Source organism: Manduca sexta, chromosome 9 (assembly GCF_014839805.1).
Source record: "Manduca sexta isolate Smith_Timp_Sample1 chromosome 9, JHU_Msex_v1.0, whole genome shotgun sequence".
NCBI lineage: Eukaryota > Metazoa > Arthropoda > Insecta > Lepidoptera > Sphingidae > Manduca > Manduca sexta.
In genome coordinates this window covers 12888566-12909497 of record NC_051123.1, presented here as the reverse complement: position 1 = coordinate 12909497, position 20932 = coordinate 12888566, and the positions used below count along the sequence as shown (strand labels likewise).

The following is a 20932-nucleotide window of genomic DNA, read 5'->3' as shown; positions in this document are numbered from 1 at the left end:
ATGGTATACGCGGTACGATTTGGAGATTCGATACAGCAACATCAGCCGGGCGCGAATATCCGGATAGCCAGAATGAAGGTTCCCGATTTTAATTATACTTATAGCGGCTTATAGGAAGTCGCCCTTAGACGAACAGATGGTTGCGTTCCCATATAGAAGAGGAAGATCCCTAGTCACTTCCACTACCCTCCATTATCATAGCAAAGCGGGAGACAAAGTAACATCCCTAGTCAGGCAGATATTGTGTCTGATCGGTCGCGGGTACTCCGGCGGTTCCTAAAGTATGCTGCGCGTCGCGCAAATTCTGCTGCCGTAACTCAGAATCAACTAACGCTATCTAGTGTGAGTGTTGTGCGTTATCACTACAATTATGTTAATACTTCATCGATTATCTTACAGTTCTAGTGATGTTGACTAGATGGCGGTGTATATTAATATTTTGCATGCCGCATGCGTCATTCCCATTTTCATTCATATACCGGCTGAAGATATGAATGAGCACCGCATTGTCTATTTCTGCTGCCAAGCAGCAGTGTGTAATCATTGTTGTGTTCCGATTTGAAGTTTATTGTAGCCAGTGTAACTACTGGACATAATAAGACTTAACATACCATGTTTCAAGATGGTGAGCGCAGTGGAATATTAAACAATACTTTGTAATTCTAGGTGTTGGATGGTGTTTCTACTGTTTATGGGCGGTCGTATCGCTTCCATCATGCGAACGGCAAGCTCTTCTCGTCATTTAAAGCAATAAAAAAAAACAAACAAAAATAATTTTAGTCTGTTTTTACAAGTTTTTATTTAACTTGCAATGTTTGTATGTATGTATGTTCAGGTTGAATCTTGCAACTGAATTTTAAAGTAGTTGACAACTGATTGAGATTAAATTTCGCACAAACTTTTAATTTGGATGACAATGCCTGGTTAGTTAAGTGATGTCATTCTAAATCCAATATGACGGACGGCCCAAGATAACGGATTAGTTATTTTCAAGGACTTCTGTACTTATATAAATGTCAAATTAAAGGATTGGTTGAGAGAAGTATGAATAAAGTGACATTTCCGTTCAACCTTTCGAGGAGATGGTGTACTACTGCCCAGTTCGGTAAGACCTATAATAATAATAATATCAGCCCTGTATAATATACTGATCCACTGCTGGGTACGGACTTCCTCTAATACTGCTTTCAGTAGCTCTCAGCCAGCGTGGTGGACTAAGGCCTCATCCCTCTGGATGAGGCCTTAGTCCACCACGCTGGCCTAGTGCGGGTTGGTAGACTTAGCAAACCCTCAAAATTCCTATAGAGAAGTTCTCAGGTATGTAGGTTTCCCCACGATGATTTCCTTCCCTCTTAAAGCAAGCGATAATTTACAAAGAATACAAACATAATTTTAGAAAAGTCAGAGGTGTGTGCCCTTGAGATTTGAACCTGCGGACAATCGTCTCGGCAGCTATCGCCGCCACGATAAGACAACGATAACATAAATTCGCCATTGTAACTCAAGTAAGAGTGTGACATTCCGGGATCAGCCTGTGTATATTCGGTTTGAAACAGATCATTTTTTTGCTTTTACCATAAAATACTGTTTTTTATAAGTGTGCTATATTTCTTTTATAGCTTACTAGTTGACCCGACAGACGATGTCCTGTCAACTATGAATTAGCAGCGCGCATTCTGTCAATCATTGAAATTAACTTTTCTTAATTTTTTTAACGTTCTGTTCAACTTCCTGATTTTTTTCATTCATAAGATCCTTCTCCTGACAATAACTAACACAACAAAAAAAATTAGTGAAATCGTTCCAGCCGTTCTCACGTGATGGCGTGACCAAGGGAAATAGGGATTCATTTTTATATATCGACGCTAGAAAGCATAAACGCTGTAACCCTGAAAGTATGAACTTTACACCAGAGCCAAAAAACTTTTGAAATTTTAGAAAAAAAATCATAACTCGTGAACCGTTACACCTACAAGCTTGCGGTTTTTAGCAAAGTTGTGCAGTTTGTGCTCAGCTATAATATGGTCATTAGCTATTTCATCTAAAGTTCCCTGGACAAGATTTAATATGGGTTACAGCAAATAGAACTTTTTTTTGAGACCTTGAAAAAGCTGTAACCATATTAGATAAAGTATGAAAGATTCATTTTGTACGTTTTTGGGAAAGCATAAACGTTGTAATTAGCATACTCTCTATTTTAAAATGCTGTAAGCAATGGAACAGACTATACTTAAACGTCAATAAAATGCTGTAACTATGGTAGAAGTTGAAATAAAAGACTTTTAAAAAGTTAAAACGAATATTTTTATTAGGTACTCTCTTTTGACTACAAAATTATTATATTAAATTAACTTTTATTACTCTACTGTATATTCCTTTGTAGAAATCTCTCTTACATTAAATGGTAAGCAATAAAAACAATCTAAAAATATAAAAATGAGTAATCCTTTACTTTTATGATTCAACCTCTGATTGATTTTTAACTCTACTATATTATAGACTTTTTCTTTCTCATTAATCTTCTGAACATCTTTATTCCTTTTGAACAGCGTTCTTCGGAATCAGCTTCTTTTGCTTTGGAATCTTCGAAGAAATAACTTAAAAATGAAATTCTTAAAAAAAAATCATAATCGAATCATAACAACTAGCTTAAAAAGCTATTTAAGCAATATTAATAATTAAATAAAACAAATAATATAAATACAATTTATAAAATAAATGAAACAAATACAATAAATAAATAGGTAATAATAATTGTTTTCTTCAACTAAATATTATAGAGAAAATTAACTTTGGTCAATATTTCCTTATCATAATACGTTCAATTATTGAGGATCTTTTGTTTCTTCAGAAACATTATTATTATTATAAGTTATTGACGATGAGTATGGAGCCGGTGTCGTAAAAGAAAACACGGTACCTTTTTGGTTCCAACGTTTTCTTTTTGGAAATTCGACCTTCAGAATAAGCCCCGTGGACGGCTGGAAACGAAAGTTAATACTGAGGAATTAAAAGTTATTATGGAATCGGATCCATCGCAAACCACTTTAGAGTTAGCTGCAGGGTTAGGTGTGAGCGATAAAAGTATTTTAATCCTTTTGAAGCAAATCAGGAAAGCAAAATGGCTTGAAAGGTACCTCATAGATTGAGTGAATCAAACCAGCAAAATCGCGTCGAATGCTGCGTTACATTGCTCAACCGTCACTATCATTATAGGATTTGTAATCGAATGATTACCTGTAATGAAAAGTTCTTCACAATGGCTGGATCCTAGAGAACCATCCAAATCCTGCCCCAAGCGAAAATTGATTCAAAGAAGATTAGTTTTGAGTGTTTGGTGGACTAGTGCTGGTGTCGTTCACTAACGCTTTCTAAAATCTGGCCAAACGATTATGGCAGATATCTATTATCAGCAACTGCAAACCATGATGGGCAAACTAGCTGTCAAAAGGAGGCTGGTCAATTGCTGTAGGCCACTGCTGCTTCAGGACAAGGCTAGACCACACACTTCCAAACAGACAGCCACTAAACTAGAGGAGTTGCAATTTAAATGTCTGCGACATCCGCCGTACTCTCTCCGGACCTTGCTCCAACAATTACCATTTTTTCAGTAAATTCAATAACTTTTACAAGGAAAAAAATTCGACTCCGTTGTGGCATTCCAAACCGCCTCCAGAAAGTTTATTGATTCTCGCCCCCATGTTTTTTTTAGTAAAGAGATCAATGAACTCCCTACAAATAGCAAAAATGCATAGATAACAATGGCACATACTTTGATTAATTAATTATATTTAAAAAATCCAGTATGTATTTTTCCCATATAAAATGCCAATTTCTCATGTCAAAACCTAGTATTAAGAATTTCTATCAATTTTCCGTTTATTTCTTTATAGATTTTTTCACTGAGAATCGTTATTTTTTTATAATTATAATTTTCAGTTTCATCTGTCATAACATCATTATTTGAGATGGAATTACACTCTAGTATTAAATATTTTTGCCATATACGATGTTCAAACGACATCTGAAATCAAATTACTAAATATATTATTTAATTAGGTAATTTTAACATTTATTCTTAAAATGAAAAAATAATCTCAGGACGTTTTTATTATAACTCACAGACTTATTTTATCTACTGCTTTTGCTTATCAAAATTACAAAATTTTAGTCGATGTCAATAATTAAGAGATATTCAAGATCTCAAGAAATGCTTCAAAATTGTATTACTAAAATTAATATTGCTCCTACATTTTACATAACGATAGTAGTTAGGTTATAATTTACCTATTACAGTAAATCATAATAAAAAGAAACATTTTGTTAATTAGTGTATAATCAATAAAAAAAAATATGAATGTAATTAAAAACTTATCGTTAAAAGAGCGCCCAATTGGCGGAAAGCTCTAACTTACAGCAAACACAACACTACACGACACGAAGCGACTAAGACGTTTCGTCGGCTGCAAAAAGGTGCCACGCGACTGTATTAACGCAGTAATTCAAATATTTTCAAACGATCGATACGGTACGGATCGTATTTTCAAACGATGTAAAAGGATTTAAATTAGTAATCTCTTCATGTCACATACCATGTAAACGTTGTAACCTTTAGAGTGTATATTATTTACATACCGTATAAACGTTGTAACCTGAGTGTGTCTAAAAATATTGTCCCGTATTAACGTAGTAACCATGGTCACACTTTAGATTACAACCGATCAAATGGTGTAAGTACCTTTACTACAAAAAACACTAGTTTTTCGGTGGGTTACAGCAATATAAAGTCTGAGATATGTAAAAAAATCACCAAAATTTTACGCTGTGCAAAATTTTTTTTTCATCTTAGAGCAACGAGCATGGGTTCATTCGACGCAGAAAAATTTCCTGATTCCAACGGTGTAAAAAACGTATTTTCGATATTTCAAGGGTTACAGCGTTTATGCTTTCCAGCGTCGATATACATATAGATGACAAATGCCTATATTTCATCGAAATAGTATTGGCATTCCTACTATTCACGTTCTCAGATAATTTGAATTTTACAGATTTGATTTGATCAAACTGTCAAGTGATACTTAACTGTGAAATGTTAACATATTTGTATCCAATATGGCGAGAAACTTTTGCTATTAATATGAGTTAAGAAATATTACTTACTAATTGCGTCTCTGCTTACCCTGAGAATGATGGCGTGAATAAGATTACTAAAGATAACGCAGGATGTAATATAAGTTATAAAAAAAAATTACTAAAGAATACACCAAGATTGCGGTACCGGCAACACAGTATATAAGTAGTCGCCATTACTGTTTGTAATTGAAAAAAAAATACAGCACATGCGCCATAAGTGACTTTTAATGAATACTTTGAGCCAGTATTAAAGAAAATATAATTTGCAATAACAAACACATTATTCTAAGAATAATAAATTATTCTAAAATTAATATAAAGTACAACGTAAAAATATAAAAATATAACAGGGGTATTTTGAAATTGCGTTAAAAAATGACCACATAAGTACATACAAGGGCATATCCAAGTTATTTTCAAGAAGATAAGTATTTGGTTTCACTCAGTAACGCAATATCAAAATTACCCTGTATAATTTTTCCCATCATAACCCGGTAAACGCTAAAGGGGTTGACCTAACGTGATCTCAACCCTCACAAGCGCTTCTGAAATCATAGATCATGGATCCTGTTGAAATTATACTCAGATAGATCTTGCAAATTGTTTATTCACCAACAACTTTTGAATTGGTACAGATATATAACCATAGAGTATATATAGATAACCACAGACATGGCGTAGGCAACAAAACAGAAAACATGCCACAAATATAATATGTTTAATGTTCTTCCAACAGATCTGAACCTTCATGGTCGCCGCTAAGATTAGTATTAGCAAGGTGCATCTGTACCTACGCACTTTAATACATATTATAATTTAGGTATTTTTAAATTCAAATCGCGCGCTTTTTTGAAAATGCTTTCTCTGTAAAAATCTCTTTGAAAATGCTTTCTAGTATCATAAAATGATATCCTATTGACTTCGTATCGTCAATTTATTTAATATGAAAGTTAAATATTGCCTTCATGGCGTAATTGTTCGGTACAACTACCGAACAGGTCACGTGTTCGGTCCTCGTGTTGGGTAAATAGTTATTGAGTTTTTCCGCTTAGTATGAATTACTTTGGTGGCTGCAATTTGTGTTCAATATAGCGATAGGCTCGCTCTCTATTACAACATGGGACGGTATGGGACGAAATACACATGAGTTCGTGTAGGTACTAATCGCCGTTCTACTAGAATAAATGGAGCGTATTTGTACGAAGGTCAAAGATGAAATTGCGATCTACTGCTCAGTTGGGGTCATGAATATTCGATGCTCGTTCGGAGTTTGAGACCTTGCCCTATATACACGCCCTTTGAGGCACTAGGAGTATGTCCAATGTTGTTTTCAGATATTTTAAAATGAAGATAGTTGATGGCACACTAACTTTTTGAAAATTATACAAATCGAAGATGTCTTTTCAAATAATTTATATTATTTAGTCGCTTTTTGTTTAGTATCCGCTAATATTATTTGATATTGGCGAAATCACTAATAGATAAACGATGGAAGCTACTATATAAAAGATGTTCTTAATCTTATTAAAAATCATAACGATAACATTGACGTATATTCTACCGATGAAAATTCATATTTTTGTATTCAAATTTTTTTAAGTCCTAGAGCTAATGTGTCAAGTAACTGTCCGAATGAAGTCAACCGAGTTGGGTAAAGAAAGGAGTAAACGTTGTACCCTATTGTAAGCACGTTGTGCGCACGGATGAGTGCGAAATTTGTCCTTATTAAAGTTCTTATAGAAGTGTATAACATCAAATTTACTTATAACATGGGTTACAAATATAAAATTCGACGAGTGAATGTCAACCATTGTTGAACACTAATTGAAAAGCGTGTAGATATTTCACTTTTCTTTTCTGAAGAAGATTCCATGGTAAATAAAACAGCGTGGATATTTTTTATGTTAGTGATAGAATTAAATATATCTATATATACAAAAATGAATCCCTATTTCCCTTGGTCACGCCATCACACGTGAAGGGCTGGACCGATTTCACTATTTTTTTTCGTTGTGTTTGTTATTGTCAGGAGAAGGTTCTTATGAAAGAAAAAAATGAAAAAAATTGTGCGGAAAATTAGAAAATTTAAGAAAACTTAACGAAAATATTAATTTTATATAACTGTCAATTGTTTGAAATAACTGTCAGCGATTGACAGAATGCGCGCTGTAAATTCATAGTTAAGACGGAACAACGTCTGTCGGATCAGCTGGTTATTTTAAAATCAATAAGTCTTTTATAGATCTTCGTAAATTTGTATCAATATTGCTGCGCGGTTGATCTTTAGCTGTTTGTTTTTAAACTGAGGTGACTGTGCATGTAAATTTTTACTGATAACTCAAGATAAACTTGATTTGTGTTTCGAACGGATTCTTCTACTTGTGGCCTTCTATGCAACATATGTTTTCGTCAATCTTAATATCTTACTGATATCCGAAATGTAAAAACTTGCAAGAATTCGAAACTGAAAGGACTTGGTTGTTCACCACAGTCTTATTTATAAAAGAATCGCAAAGTTATGCATGGTTAAAATACAAATTTACTCGATCAGCTGTAAGTCAAAACCCGCCGTCTTGGCTCTTAATAAGGTTTAAATTCGGAAACTATTTAAGCAATTCTTAACCACCTCTTTTAGTTAAAACAAGTTTATAAGTAAGTAATTAAGTATGTCCCGGTTAACGTAAGGCTGTTTTTATTTCAAAAAAGTGCCTTAATTGCATATTGTAATAGTATACCATACCTGGATTTTTGATGTCAATGCTGTATATTTATTTAATTAGCTACACCAACATCATACATATCCTTAAGTCTAGAAAACATTGAAAGTAAACAATTGGCGGATATGCGTGCCACTTACATAACGTGACCAGACGTCCCGTTTTTCCGTAATCTGTCCCGGTGTCCCCGCAAAAAACTCGGGGACACAAAATTGTCCCGTTTTTCGAAACCGTGCGAAAATTTAAGAACCGACCGGGCTGCTACTTGACTACAATGCCTACGAATCTTTTCTATAATGAATAAAATGTGGACATCTCAAAAAACTCAGTTACAGATTCCAGTTCTGAAAACGATGTTGATAACTAAAGTCAAATATTAAAAAAAAACAGCTGTAATAAAACAAATTTGTTTTTCAGACAAATATAAATAAAACTTAACATTAGTATATTATATAATATTTTAAATTTATAATTATCTAATAATATAATCTTATCTTATTTGAATCTATCTATCTATACTTATAATAAATCTGTAGAGAGGTCAATTCTGTACATGAAATATATTTCAAAAATAACTATCAGGGGGTGATTAGGGATCGATACTGATGCCAAAAATGCAATTAGTAAAATTTTTGTCTGTCTGTCTGTCTGTGTGTCTGTCTGTATAACCGTTATAGAAACAAAAACTACTCGACGGATTTTAACGAAACTTGGTACAATTATTTTTCACACTCCTGTGCTGGTTATAGTATACTTTTCATCACCCTACAATTAATAGGAGCAGAGCAGTGAAGGGAAATGTTGGGAAAACGGGAGAAGTTACTCCATTTTTTAAGCTTCCGTCGCGTGTGCATTCTTAATGGTTAAAGCTACATAGAAATCATGTATGACGGAAATGTTCTCCTTAAAATTATGTAAAAATATCCCACGACAGCATATGTCTATCTTTTATGGTTGACTCACAATAACACGTGTAACTCCCGATAGCTTAGCAGTTCGAAGCTTTCTCATTATATTTGTTTACTAATCTTAGGAACTATCGGTCCAAACTGAAAAATTATTTTGCGTTGGATAGCCCTTTATTTGTGGATTGCTATAGGCTATATATCATCACGCTATACCCAATAGGAGCGGAGCAGCAATGGCTAATCTCTGGAACTACCGGTCCAAACTGAAAAATTCTTTTTGCGTTGGATAGCCCTTTGTTCGTGGACCGCTGTAAGCTATATATCATCACGCTATGACCAATAGGAGCGGAGCAGTAATGGCTAATCTTAGGAACTACCAGTTTGAACTGAAAAATTCGTTTTGTGTTGGATAGCCCTTTATTTGTGGGGTGCTATAGGCTGTATATCATCACGCTATGACCAATAGGAGCGGAGCAGTAATGAAACATGTTACAAATACGGGGACAATTTATTAGTTTTGAGAGCTTCCGTTGCGTGCGCTGCGTAAACGGTTAAAGTTATGCAACAATGATGTATGACGGGATTATTCCTCTTAAAAAGTTCTAAAAAAATATATTATAAAACAAAGTCCCCCGCTGCATCCGTTTGCCTGAACGTCTTAAACTCAAAAACTACCCAACGTATTAAGATAAAATTTGGTATGGAGACAGTTTGAAACCCTGGGAAGAACATAGGCTCCCGGGAAACTACTACTTTTATAATGGAAAACTTTAGCCTGAAAAACTTTATAACGCGGGCGAAGCCGCGAGCAAAAGCTAGTAATATTATAAATGCAAAAGTTTGTAAAAAGGTTTGGATGTTTTTTATGTTTGTCAGCCGTTTGTATGTTTGTCAGAAGTAAACGCAGAAACAGCTGAACGGATTTGTATAAAATTTTGTGTTTAGATCAGGTTTTGTTCTTAATTTTATCTTTATAGTTCGGGAAAACGCGATTCTCCCGAATCATTTTTTTCATTGTTTTTTTTTATACTTGACGTAAAGAAACCGATGTCCCGTTTTGAGACGAAAAATAAATGATCACGTTACACTTACAGGCATACTCAACATTCATTTTATTTGCTATTTTTAAGTGTTCCGTATCGCTAAAAGGAAGCCTAATAAAATTACTTTCTCGTGCTTCTGTCTGTCAAGAAACTTTTTCTCAGAAACGCGTAGAGGTATCAAGTTAAAATTGATATCAAATATACAGGTCTACAGTCTCTTTCAGCTGTCAAGAAATTAAACTTGCAAGTTAAAGCATTGACATAGATGTGTTCCGACTTGATTCTTTAGCCTCATTTTTAAAAAAAAAGTGTATTGCACTTTTGAGTCTAAGCAGGGATACCATCACTAATTACAAATCTGAACAGTATTTTGACTGACTTGTAGTAAACGCAAGCCCATTTCGCATGTAGTGTTCACATCGTGAAGGGCACAATGTTATCCGAACCTGGTTATCGCATGTACTATATATGATTTAAAATTAATATTGTACCCAGTTTTGTGAACCAAAATAAAAAAAAAACGTAATATAAATATACGTCGCATACTTTGGGACTAGATAAAGGAACCAAAACCTTACTTCTTTTTAACCTGCAATCATGAAATCTAGCAAGAAGCACTCTCTACCAGTTTATGTAAAGAATAAATCTAATAACCGTAAATATGTGCATTCATATAAAAAAGCGAATATATTATTACTTATTATTTGCCAGTGGTGCATAGATTGTGTCTAGGGTCCCAACGGCATGATAAGTTTACCTTTAACCTAGTTTGTCTTGTGGTTAGAACAATAAAGTTAACGTACAATGTGTGCGAAGTTTGAACGGCACCCTCGGTGCGCAAGACCGACTCTCACTTATCTGTTTTTTTATTTACTCTTACTAAAGATTATAAATCTGACAACAGCCGAATTATTTATAACTTCTGATGATATCGGGGTACAGATAAATAAGTTTTCATAATATGTTGCAATATGTTTAATTCCGGGTACACGTTTTGTGAAGAGTTTAATACAAAAATTGTTCAGCCAGTTTTTTTTTAACTATACTATTATATAAAGTTGAAGAGTTTGTTTGTTTGAATGCTCTAATCTGTAGTACTACTGGTTCGAATTGAAAAATTATTTTAGTGTTGGACTGCTCATTTATTGAGGAACGCTATAGGCTATATAACATCACGCTATGACTAATAGGAGCAGGACATCGATGAAAAATGTTACAAAAACGAGGAACATTTATTCCTTTTGAGAGCTTTCGTTGCGTGCGCTACGTATAATGGTTAGTTACGCGAAAATCATGTATGACAGAAAATGCTTGACTGTCTCGGTATAAAATTCACGACAATTTGATTTACAGCATTCAAGAAAACTAAAAAGCTATTGGAAAATTGAATTTGAATTGAAAATGTTAAAGTTTTACAAAAATCCTTTAAATAATATCTGTATTATAAGCGATCAAAGTTGCTGGCAAAAGCAAGTTACTTATATATTCACCATTCGATTACTTATGCATTATGTTGGTAGAATGAGATTAATTTCAATTTATCCCAATTAGAACAAATGTTTACCTGATAATAACTTGCTGAAATCCAAATTTCCATTTTCTAAATGGCTAGAAGAATTATTTTTTTACATTACAACTAATTAGCTTCATTAGGGATTTATTTTTATAAATTTCGTTGATTTTCATCCATTGAGGTTTTATCATTTGGCTTCACTCCTACATCTCCTTCTACTCATGACACACGAGACAAAATGGCGACAGAGTCAACATGTTGTTTTAAAAGGACAATGATTAATAATTATAAAACAGTTGCTTTAACTGGATTGAGTAATATTACTTTATTTAATTAATTTAGCAATTTGACAACACGGTACTAAAAAAAGGTAATTATGATAACATGAGAGTTACGCAATATGTATATTTAATTATACCTATATAAAACACGCCTGATAAAAACAGAAGCATATCCTACAAATAAATCTTCGTTAAAAAAGATCACTGCGCGCGTCACTCGCGACTGCACTGCGCACGATGAGCGTCATATAAAAATTAGCAGAGAAAACTCTAAATACACAACCAAGGAAGTGACAACACAGAATCTTTTCTTCAACCATGGTGACACATGGAAGGTGGTACGCCAGAACTTAACACCTTTATTCTCTTCAGCAAAAATGAAGAACATGTTTTATTTGATAGAGAAATGTGGACATAGTTTGGAAAAATTGGCGGATGAAGAAAGAGCGATATCGGAGGTGGTGGAAGTGAAGTCTCTAATGAGCAGGTACACGATGGACTGCATCGGATCTTGTGTTTTTGGTATCGATACAAAGACAATGGAGAAATCTTCAGATGTCAACCCGTTCGTAGAAATGGGTGACATCATATTTCAAACTTCAAGATTCATGGGATATATGTTAGTGTTCCGTGCTATTTGGCCAAAAATATTTTATGGCTTGGGATTAAAGTACTTCCCGAAAGACATAGACAACTTTTTCAAAAGCCTAATGTTGGGCGTTTTCGAAAGACGGGATCATAAGCCGACAACCCGTCACGACTTCGTTGATTTTACCACCAAGCTGGACTTCTATCCCACGACGTTCCTGACAAACACAAGGAACGCGCTTAATTTGAAGTTCATACCGCGCGAAGAATGGCAGCAAAGAGTTTTTGCTCGTTAATTTTAATACCTCTGTACCTGTATGACGATGAATTGTGAATTTATTATAATAAAAAGTTTAATGTTTTTGTTATTAAAATTGTAAAAAAATCATGAGTATTTAGTATATTTTTTTATTGTCTGGTAAATATTTGATGTTGATTGGTGTGTGCAAGTGTACGCTTTTGTCATAGATTCTATAAATTGAAATAAAAACCAATTTGATTGATTACTTGCAATTTTTTTTATCTTTTAAGTACTCACAAGTGATAAAACTCTGTTCCGTGATATAAAATAATATTTCAAGTGGAAAAATTTCGAAACATATTTTGTTTTTAGTATCAGAATATAATATTACATATTATTTTGACCTTATTTTTATTTAATTTTAAACGGTTTTCAAACTTATAAACCACATAATTTCAAATGATTCTGCAAATCGTTCTGATGGTGGTTAGATTTTACATAAATTATGAAAGGGATGCCGGGAGCAATCGGGTTATAGGACCCGTCACAACTGGGCCCTTATTCTGTATGGTAGTGTAAACGCGTAACGCGGCCGTGTCATGTTATCTTCGAGAAATGTGCGTGGAATGGTATTCTGTAAGCCAAATTTCTATAGTCCTAAACATGATGCCTTGGTTACGTGCTTGTTACGCACTGTCAAAATAATGTGCGGGATAGAGAATAAGGCCCCTGGTTCCTTCTCTTACTATATCGTTTATTGCTTGAGAGTTTTGAATCCGTTTCCAGATTTGATAGTATATTCTCGATCAGTACTTTCTATCTACGGTCTTCAAATCTGCTTACAACTTGAGGCAAAAAAAACAACTTTGGAACAACAATTAGATTCCGCTCAGATGACAAGCGTCAGACGCGCGTTAATAACTTCTGTACTAGCTCGCGTTGGCATGTGAAGCCCCGATCAAAATACATTTACTGGTAGTAGGTCTCACATATGTGAGAGTCCGCTTAGGTAGGTACCACCGCAATGTCTATTTCTGCCGCCAAGCACCAGTGTGTAGTCACTGTTGTGTTCCGGTTTGAAGGACATTGTAGTCAGTGTAAATAATGAGACTTAACATCTAATGTCTCAGTGGAATACCAAACAATACTTTGTGATTCAAGGTATTGGATGGTGTTTTTGCTGTTTATGGGCGGCCGTATCCATCAGGCGAACGGCAACCTTATCTCGTCATTCAAAGCAAAAGGCAATAAAAAAAATAACATACAAAATATGTGTAGTTGTAAACGCGCGTGTGAACGAAGTCTTAGCCTGTTATTCCGAAATAGGCAATATTTTCAAAATCTTTCGCTTTCGTAATAAATAAGATGGAAGTAGAAATAAAGGTATTGTATTGAAATATGTATACATTTTTAAAATTTTGTTATACTCTCCCCTTAACACTTTATTTTCGCTTTGGAGTAAATAATAAAAATATAAAAGATATTGTATACATTTTTTTTAACTTAATTTTCAATTACCGCTTTATTATTACGTTAGTAAATAATGAAAAAACAAATTAGTACCAAATATTCAATAATAATGCGTAAGTAACCGCCCATCGGTAACACTATGACGGTTAATCCATTAAACCGATTTTCATGAAATTTGGTAAGTCTGAACCACAAGAAAGGACGTACGATTTCCAAATATTCGTTCCAAACTAAAATCCACACGGACAAAAAAAAGGCCAAAGCCGCGAGCAAAAGGTGAGGGACGTAATATTTTTACTTGTTTATTACTACAGCAATATTCGACACAATAAAGTCATTTAAAACATTAAAATTCCCGCCTTAAATATATTAAATACCAACTCTTTGATAATCGTGCTTGTCGCTGGTTTCAAGAAAAATAATGTTATTCAAACTGCTAGAGCGGTTAACAACTCCATGTAACATATCTAGTTTTAATTTAATATAAAACGCACTCTTAATAAAATAATGACCTATTTCAAAATTGATAATTTGTGGAAGTCTTCGGACAAATAATTTTTGTTAGCTATCTTTTTTTGAAATTGCCATAAAATTGAGCTTATTAAAGATAAGTAGAAAATTAAACCTATAGCATGAAAAAATAGAAAAAACTAAAAGGTCGCAAACAGAAATTGGATGTTTGACGATTTCCACAAATTGGCAATTTTGGAATGAGTCATTATTTTATTAAGAGTGCGAAAATGTTTGGCTGCATCAAAATGCCTACGTTCAGTATTAACTATTAATGAGATAAATTTACTTCTTAATGGCCTCTCAACCGTACATCGTATCAGATTATATATATTATACCTTGTAGTATTTAAATAAAAAAACATTTAAAGCTATGTCTCAAGTGTATTTGTTACCTGGGATCTGTATAATTTGGGTATTCTTTAGGCAATGTATGTAATGTGTGGGGCGTTCAAGCAATGTATGAAATATTGAATATTGTCCATAACATACTTGATTTGGGATTACAATTCCTAGGGATTTTATAGAGCGCTTGCTGGTCTGTCAGCAATGTATAAAAGAAATCGATTTTTGTATTGATCAATGTAATTATAAAATGACTGGATAAATTAAACAATTTATTATTATAGCATTTTAAACGCCTTCGGCTTACTCTCTGGACTTAAAAAAAAGAAAAAAAGTTATATCCTCAGAACGATAACAAGCATAGAAGGAATCTAAATCATCCGCATATATTTTTCCTTTTTTTTTCAAATAGGCTAAAATCGTTGAAAGAACAAGACAAATATTATGTTGCTAAGATCGGCTTGTCGTCCACCGTGGTCACCTCTATGATGCCGAATAAAAAAGCAAATTAATATCAAATGTTACAACTTGTTAACGCGCAAACACAATTTAGTTTCGTTATACTTATGTCAGAAGAAATCGTAACACAATTATTACTTCTGTGCTTGTTCTGGGGTTATATCATAGAAATTGTCAAGTCGGTTAGGTTAGGTTATAAACTGTACATAATTTATCCAGAAATAAAACTTTCCTTGATCTTGTATTTTATAGACAATATCGGATGCGTATTTTTTATTATATAGAATATCTAGGAAAAGTATAAAATAAATTGTATTTAATTATCATTTCATACATTACCTAAATGTTTCAAGTATTCTATACGTTGCCTAGGACAATAGAAAAGAAAACCTTTAGACAATAGTCTAGAATACCGAGTTATACACATGATCGATGACACATTTAAGTATATTAAACGTGTGGAGAGTGCAATGTGTATATAGGTGCTTATTTTTTATGTGTCTTGGGCGAGTGTATTGCGCGTCACTCGCGACTGCACCGCGCACGATGAGCGTCGTCGTACTCGCGCTGTGTGTGACCATCTCCGCTCTGCTGTACTACCTGTCTGTGAGGAAGTTCAGCTACTGGAGGAACAAGAATGTGCCGCATCTTAAACCGCTGCCGCTGCTGGGCAACTATGGCGAATACATTTTAATGAAGAAATATGTCGGCCATGTCAGCCAGGAAATGTGTCGTAAATTTTCGAAGGAATCTTATTTCGGCGCATTTTACGGCACGGAGCCGACCCTCGTGATCCAGGATCCAGAGATCATCAAACTGGTGTTCACTAAGGATTTCTACTATTTCCATAGCAGAGAAATCGCAAAATACACGCCTAATGAAGTGACAACACAAAACCTCTTCTTTACGCAAGGAGACAAATGGAAGGTGGTGCGACAGAACTTAACACCTTTATTCACTTCGGCAAAAATGAAGAACATGTTTTATTTGGTAGGAAAATGTGGGCATACATTGGAAAAATTGTTGGACGAAGAAACAGCGATGTCAGGGACAGTTGAAGCAAAGTCCTTGATGATTAAATATACGATGGACTGCATCGGTTCCTGCGTTTTCGGGATCGAAACAGGCGCGATGGAGATAACCACAGAAAAAAACGTATTCGTTACGATGGGTGAAATAATTTTCAACACTTCAAAATTCCACGGCTACAAGCTGGTGTGCCGCGCCATCTGGCCAAAAATATTTTACGCGTTAGGATTCAAGTACTATTCCACTGAAATAAATATTTTTTTCAAGAATCTTTTGATGGGTGTTTTCGAAAAGCGGGACTTTAAGCCGACAGCGCGCCACGACCTTGTTGATTTAGTGCTTGCTTTGAAGCAGAAGAACCACATCATCGGAGACAGCTTAAATTCGAAGTCTATGGACAATAAGAAGATAGAAATGAAAGTTACCGACGATCTGCTCGTGTCCCAATGTATTGTGTTCTTCGCTGCAGGCTTTGAAACATCTGCAAGTACATTATCGTGTGCTCTATATGAGCTTGCAAAAAATCAGGAAGCGCAGAGACGAGCTCAGGAGGAGGTGGACGAGTACCTGCGCCGGCGCAACAACAAGTTAGTGTATGAGTGCGTAACCGAGCTGCCGTACATCGAGGCGTGCCTGAACGAGACCATGCGCTTGTATCCCGTGCTGCCGGTAATCACGCGAGAGGTGGTCGAGGACTACACGTTCCCTTCAGGCCTGCAGGTGGACAAAGGCGTGCGCGTGCACTTGCCAGTGTACCACCTGCACCGCCGCCCCGAGTACTTCCCCGAACCGGACTCCTTCCATCCTGAACGGTAGTACGGGGACGCCAAGGATGACATCAAACCCTACACATTCTTCCCGTTCGGCGAGGGACCGAGGCAATGTATCGGTACTTACGTTTTACATATGTATATCATTTTTTCTAATGTCCATATTATAATTACACTATTGATTGCCTTGAATAATTTGCCGTAACAAAAACAGATTTTTTTTTATAAAATACCATAACAAGAGGTCGTTAATAATACTTTTTGTTAAGTATATGCTAGTGAATTATTTCATTATTCATGATGTTCCGCTTGTGGTTGAAATTTTACAATTATTTTAGGATAGTGTTATAGTGACCTGGTAATCACTCACAAATGTATTAGTACTTTAGTTGAGTCAATGCAGCGGGCAACGGCCAATGATTGCACACTTAATTGATAAGCTCATCGATAGTTAAATGTAACAGTCTGTAAGTGCACGATGATCTAGCTGGGAATGAAAGGGTCTGCCGAGACGAATTTAAGTTTAAAAACTCAAGGCACACACCTCTGCTTTAATTTTCCAAGTTACGTTTGTTTATCAATTATCGTTTGCTTTAAACTTGAAGGATAACATTGTTAATTTATTTAAGCACGCGGCAGATCATGGTTGTCTGTAACCAATAAAAATACACACTCAAAAAAAAAAAAAAGAAAATGACAGAGTAAATGATTAAAATGCTCTCGCGTAATAGCGCACCTTTTATCTAGTCCTCTTACTGGTCAATATGTATAAATTTATGACTTTTAAGTGGGATACGTTTTGCCTTCATTCTGTAGCTTGGCTTAAGAAAAAAAAATGCTTATGTGCTAAAATTAACGTAAAAAATAAGGTTATATATTTGAGACGAGAATCAAACACAGTATTATTACACACAGCTATTCTTAAATAGGTCCATACATTTATATCAAATTTTTTATATCAACTTTACGTATGATATAAGAAAGTCTGGTATTTTTATTATATAAATGTACTATAACCAATGGACACATTTTATTGATATGCCGTCACGAGACCATATGTGGAATATTTTTGGTCATACTTTATGCTTCGTCAAAATGAACACTCAATTGTTTTGAACACATGTGAACTTAAAATGATTATAACTAAAGCATCATATAAGTATGAAATGTTTAAAGTTGTATCTCACGCCTTTATCCGCCAAAGGGCTGGCAGACTAATAACCAAAGCACCGACATTTTGGCGACTACATCCATCCTCCATAGTGATAAGGAATATGTTTAATTCATAGCTTATCGTTTTTTGTCAAATAAGGTGACATTCGCAAAGTTTTAAGTCTCCACGCGCCATATAAATTTAACGTCTCGGTAGATCATTTGCATTTTGTAAATTTGTATCAAAAACTTTTTCGCAAATAAATTTATATGTTAGTAAGCGTAAAACGGAAGTACTCATACACCGATATTTCCATTTAATTGATACTAATTGACGACACGAGTTAGCAGCTCGTCTGATAACTCCCACCACTAAATCTAACCTCAACTACAAAATATCTTCTCAATACCCGTTAAGTTTCATTAATTAATATTTTATTTTTCTCCCCATCATATTAAAACCGCGATAAAATCCGTGAAATAGTTTAATTTAAATGTCTAACATTCGCGTAAACATAATAAATCATTATAAAACGTCATTAATACGAATTCATTTCATTCATTTCATCACTCGAAACAAAATAATTATTCCATTACGTCTAGACTTTACAACTCATTTATCTCTTCTTAGGTTTACGCTTCTCCAAAATGCAGACAACGGTCGCCATGATCACGGTTCTGAAGAAATACAACGTGGAGTTGGCAGAAGGCACACCCACCAAGCTGGAGTTCTACCCTAGCACGTTCCTAACCCATCCTAATGCAGCGCTGAACTTGAAGTTCATACCACGCGACGGATGGGAACAGAGAGTTTACGCAAAATAATTATCAAAATTTATGTTTTTTTTGCTTATTACAATTAGATGAATAAACGAGCATGCCGCTCGCCTGATGGTAAGTGATACGTCCGCTCTTAGACAGTTGCAACACCATGTAAAATTTAAGTTAACAATGTACTGCGTGGCAATGGACTTGTCGCTTAGTGGCAAGTTGTTAAGTATCATAATGGGTAGAATTACACTGGCTACAGCGACTCAACAATATGTTAATTAGCTGGCTACAATATCCTTTAAAGCGGAGCATAATACTGCTGTGCAAAGCGCAAAATCGGTATGTCAGGGAAACCCTGTTTCGAGATAATCGAAGTTTTGTAAATATAGTTTTATAGTTATGTATGTAAAACCGAGATAGAGAAACTCTTTTAAGGTTTTTTTAACAAGTTCTAAATAGGATACCGTTGTTTAGGTAAGTTCATTGGATGGGTATTACTTTAAGCTATCTGACGACATAAAAATAAAGATCTTTTTGAGATACCGCTTTTGAGCTTAGCACGGCAGTATAGTGACTGCACATTATTACTTGGCGATAGAAATAGATAATACGGTAACCAAACGGCCTCTCGCATACGAGTGACTTACCACCAGTAAGGTGTTAAAACCCGCCATAGTGACTCAGGTAAGTATGTCGCAAGTTAATTTCAGCAATTGACAGAATGCGCGCTGCAAAGTCATAGTTGACAGGACATCGCCTGTCGGGTCGACTAGTTTACTCTCAGAGTTTACTTATAAAATGTGATGGTATCTAGCCGGTCTCCCATAAATATTATCACCAGTTTTCCTGTTCGAGTTCCCTATACTTAAAACTAGCATTTGCCCGCGGCTCGATCTGAGTGAAATTGTTTTTGTAGCATAGCGTCAGTGGTCATGTGACTTCCTATCAGTAAAGGCATTTTCAAAATCGGTCCAGTAGTTCTATACAAGCCTCCACACACCTATAAACTATTCTTCACTACATAATATAATACAAAGTCGCTTTCTCTGTCCCTATGTGTGTTTAAATCTTTAAAACTACGCAATGGATTTTGATGCGGTTTTTTTAATAGATAGAGTGATTCAAGAGGAAGGTTTATATGTATAATAACATCCATTAAATAGTCAGCATTGCACCCATGCGAAGCCGGGGCGGGTCGCTAGTTATTATAATATTTTTTCTTTCCCCAAATGATTCAAGTTGGTATATTTAAGTATCGAAATGGGTGTAGAATTTTTTGTCTCACATAGGGCGAGGGGGAGCGAGGTTCCGCTATTTGATACGTAATTCATCCCCCAACCATTATTATTATAATATTAATATAGAAAAATAACTAAGGGTTCCGAGCGCCCAAAGCGCTCACGCGAAGGTCCGGTATGTTTGTATAAGCCTTGCCAAGCTAACAAACGTAGGGTCATGTAAAAAAAACAATATAATAAAATTTATTGTTATCAATATAATAATACCATTCATAATTATACATGCACTCCTGACCCTCTTAGATAAGTCTATTTTAAGTCACCTATGTTTGCAACTACGACTCACTTTAAGTACCTACTTTTATTATAATACTAGCTTCCGCCCGCAGCTTCGCCCGCGTGGATTTCGGACTTCAAAAATGGAGGAGGTGCTCAATTTGTCGGGATGTTTTTTTAATGTATGGTGGTATGCAGGTGGTCCGATTGTTCGGTCAGGGTATGATGATGGGATCCTGGTGAAATCGAAGGAAGCATATAGCATGATTCAGTATTCACGCGTGATCGCTTATTATTAGCGTATTTCATGTATAACTTTGGTGTTTCTATACTGATTTCTATGATTCTTTTTTATGGAATATTTAATAATGTTAACTTTTTTAATTAGGGATGTCTGAGAGCAGCCCCGGATCTTGAATTTTTTGAAGGCGGGGCAAAATCTGGATAATGCCGCCCCTAACCACCTATATTTTTACTTTCGTCATCAT

At 35.0% G+C, this 20932-nt stretch overlaps 1 protein-coding gene across 1 annotated transcript; it reads left to right on the top strand.

Annotated features, from left to right (window-relative positions):
* The first annotated feature begins 15719 nt into the window (after positions 1 to 15719).
* Positions 15720 to 19192, top strand: LOC115452945 (cytochrome P450 6B4-like). Its single transcript, XM_030181570.2, has 2 exons — positions 15720 to 17126; positions 18791 to 19192. The coding sequence occupies exon 1, from the start codon at positions 15755 to 15757 to the stop codon at positions 17051 to 17053; it is 1299 nt and encodes a 432-aa protein (XP_030037430.2). The 5' UTR covers positions 15720 to 15754; the 3' UTR covers positions 17054 to 17126; positions 18791 to 19192.
* The last annotated feature ends 1740 nt before the right edge of the window (positions 19193 to 20932 follow it).

Bases quoted from the DNA above. Each gene is read 5' to 3' on its own strand.
- LOC115452945 (XM_030181570.2), top strand. From the start codon at position 15,755: ATGAGCGTCGTCGTACTCGCGCTGTGTGTGACCATCTCCGCTCTGCTG.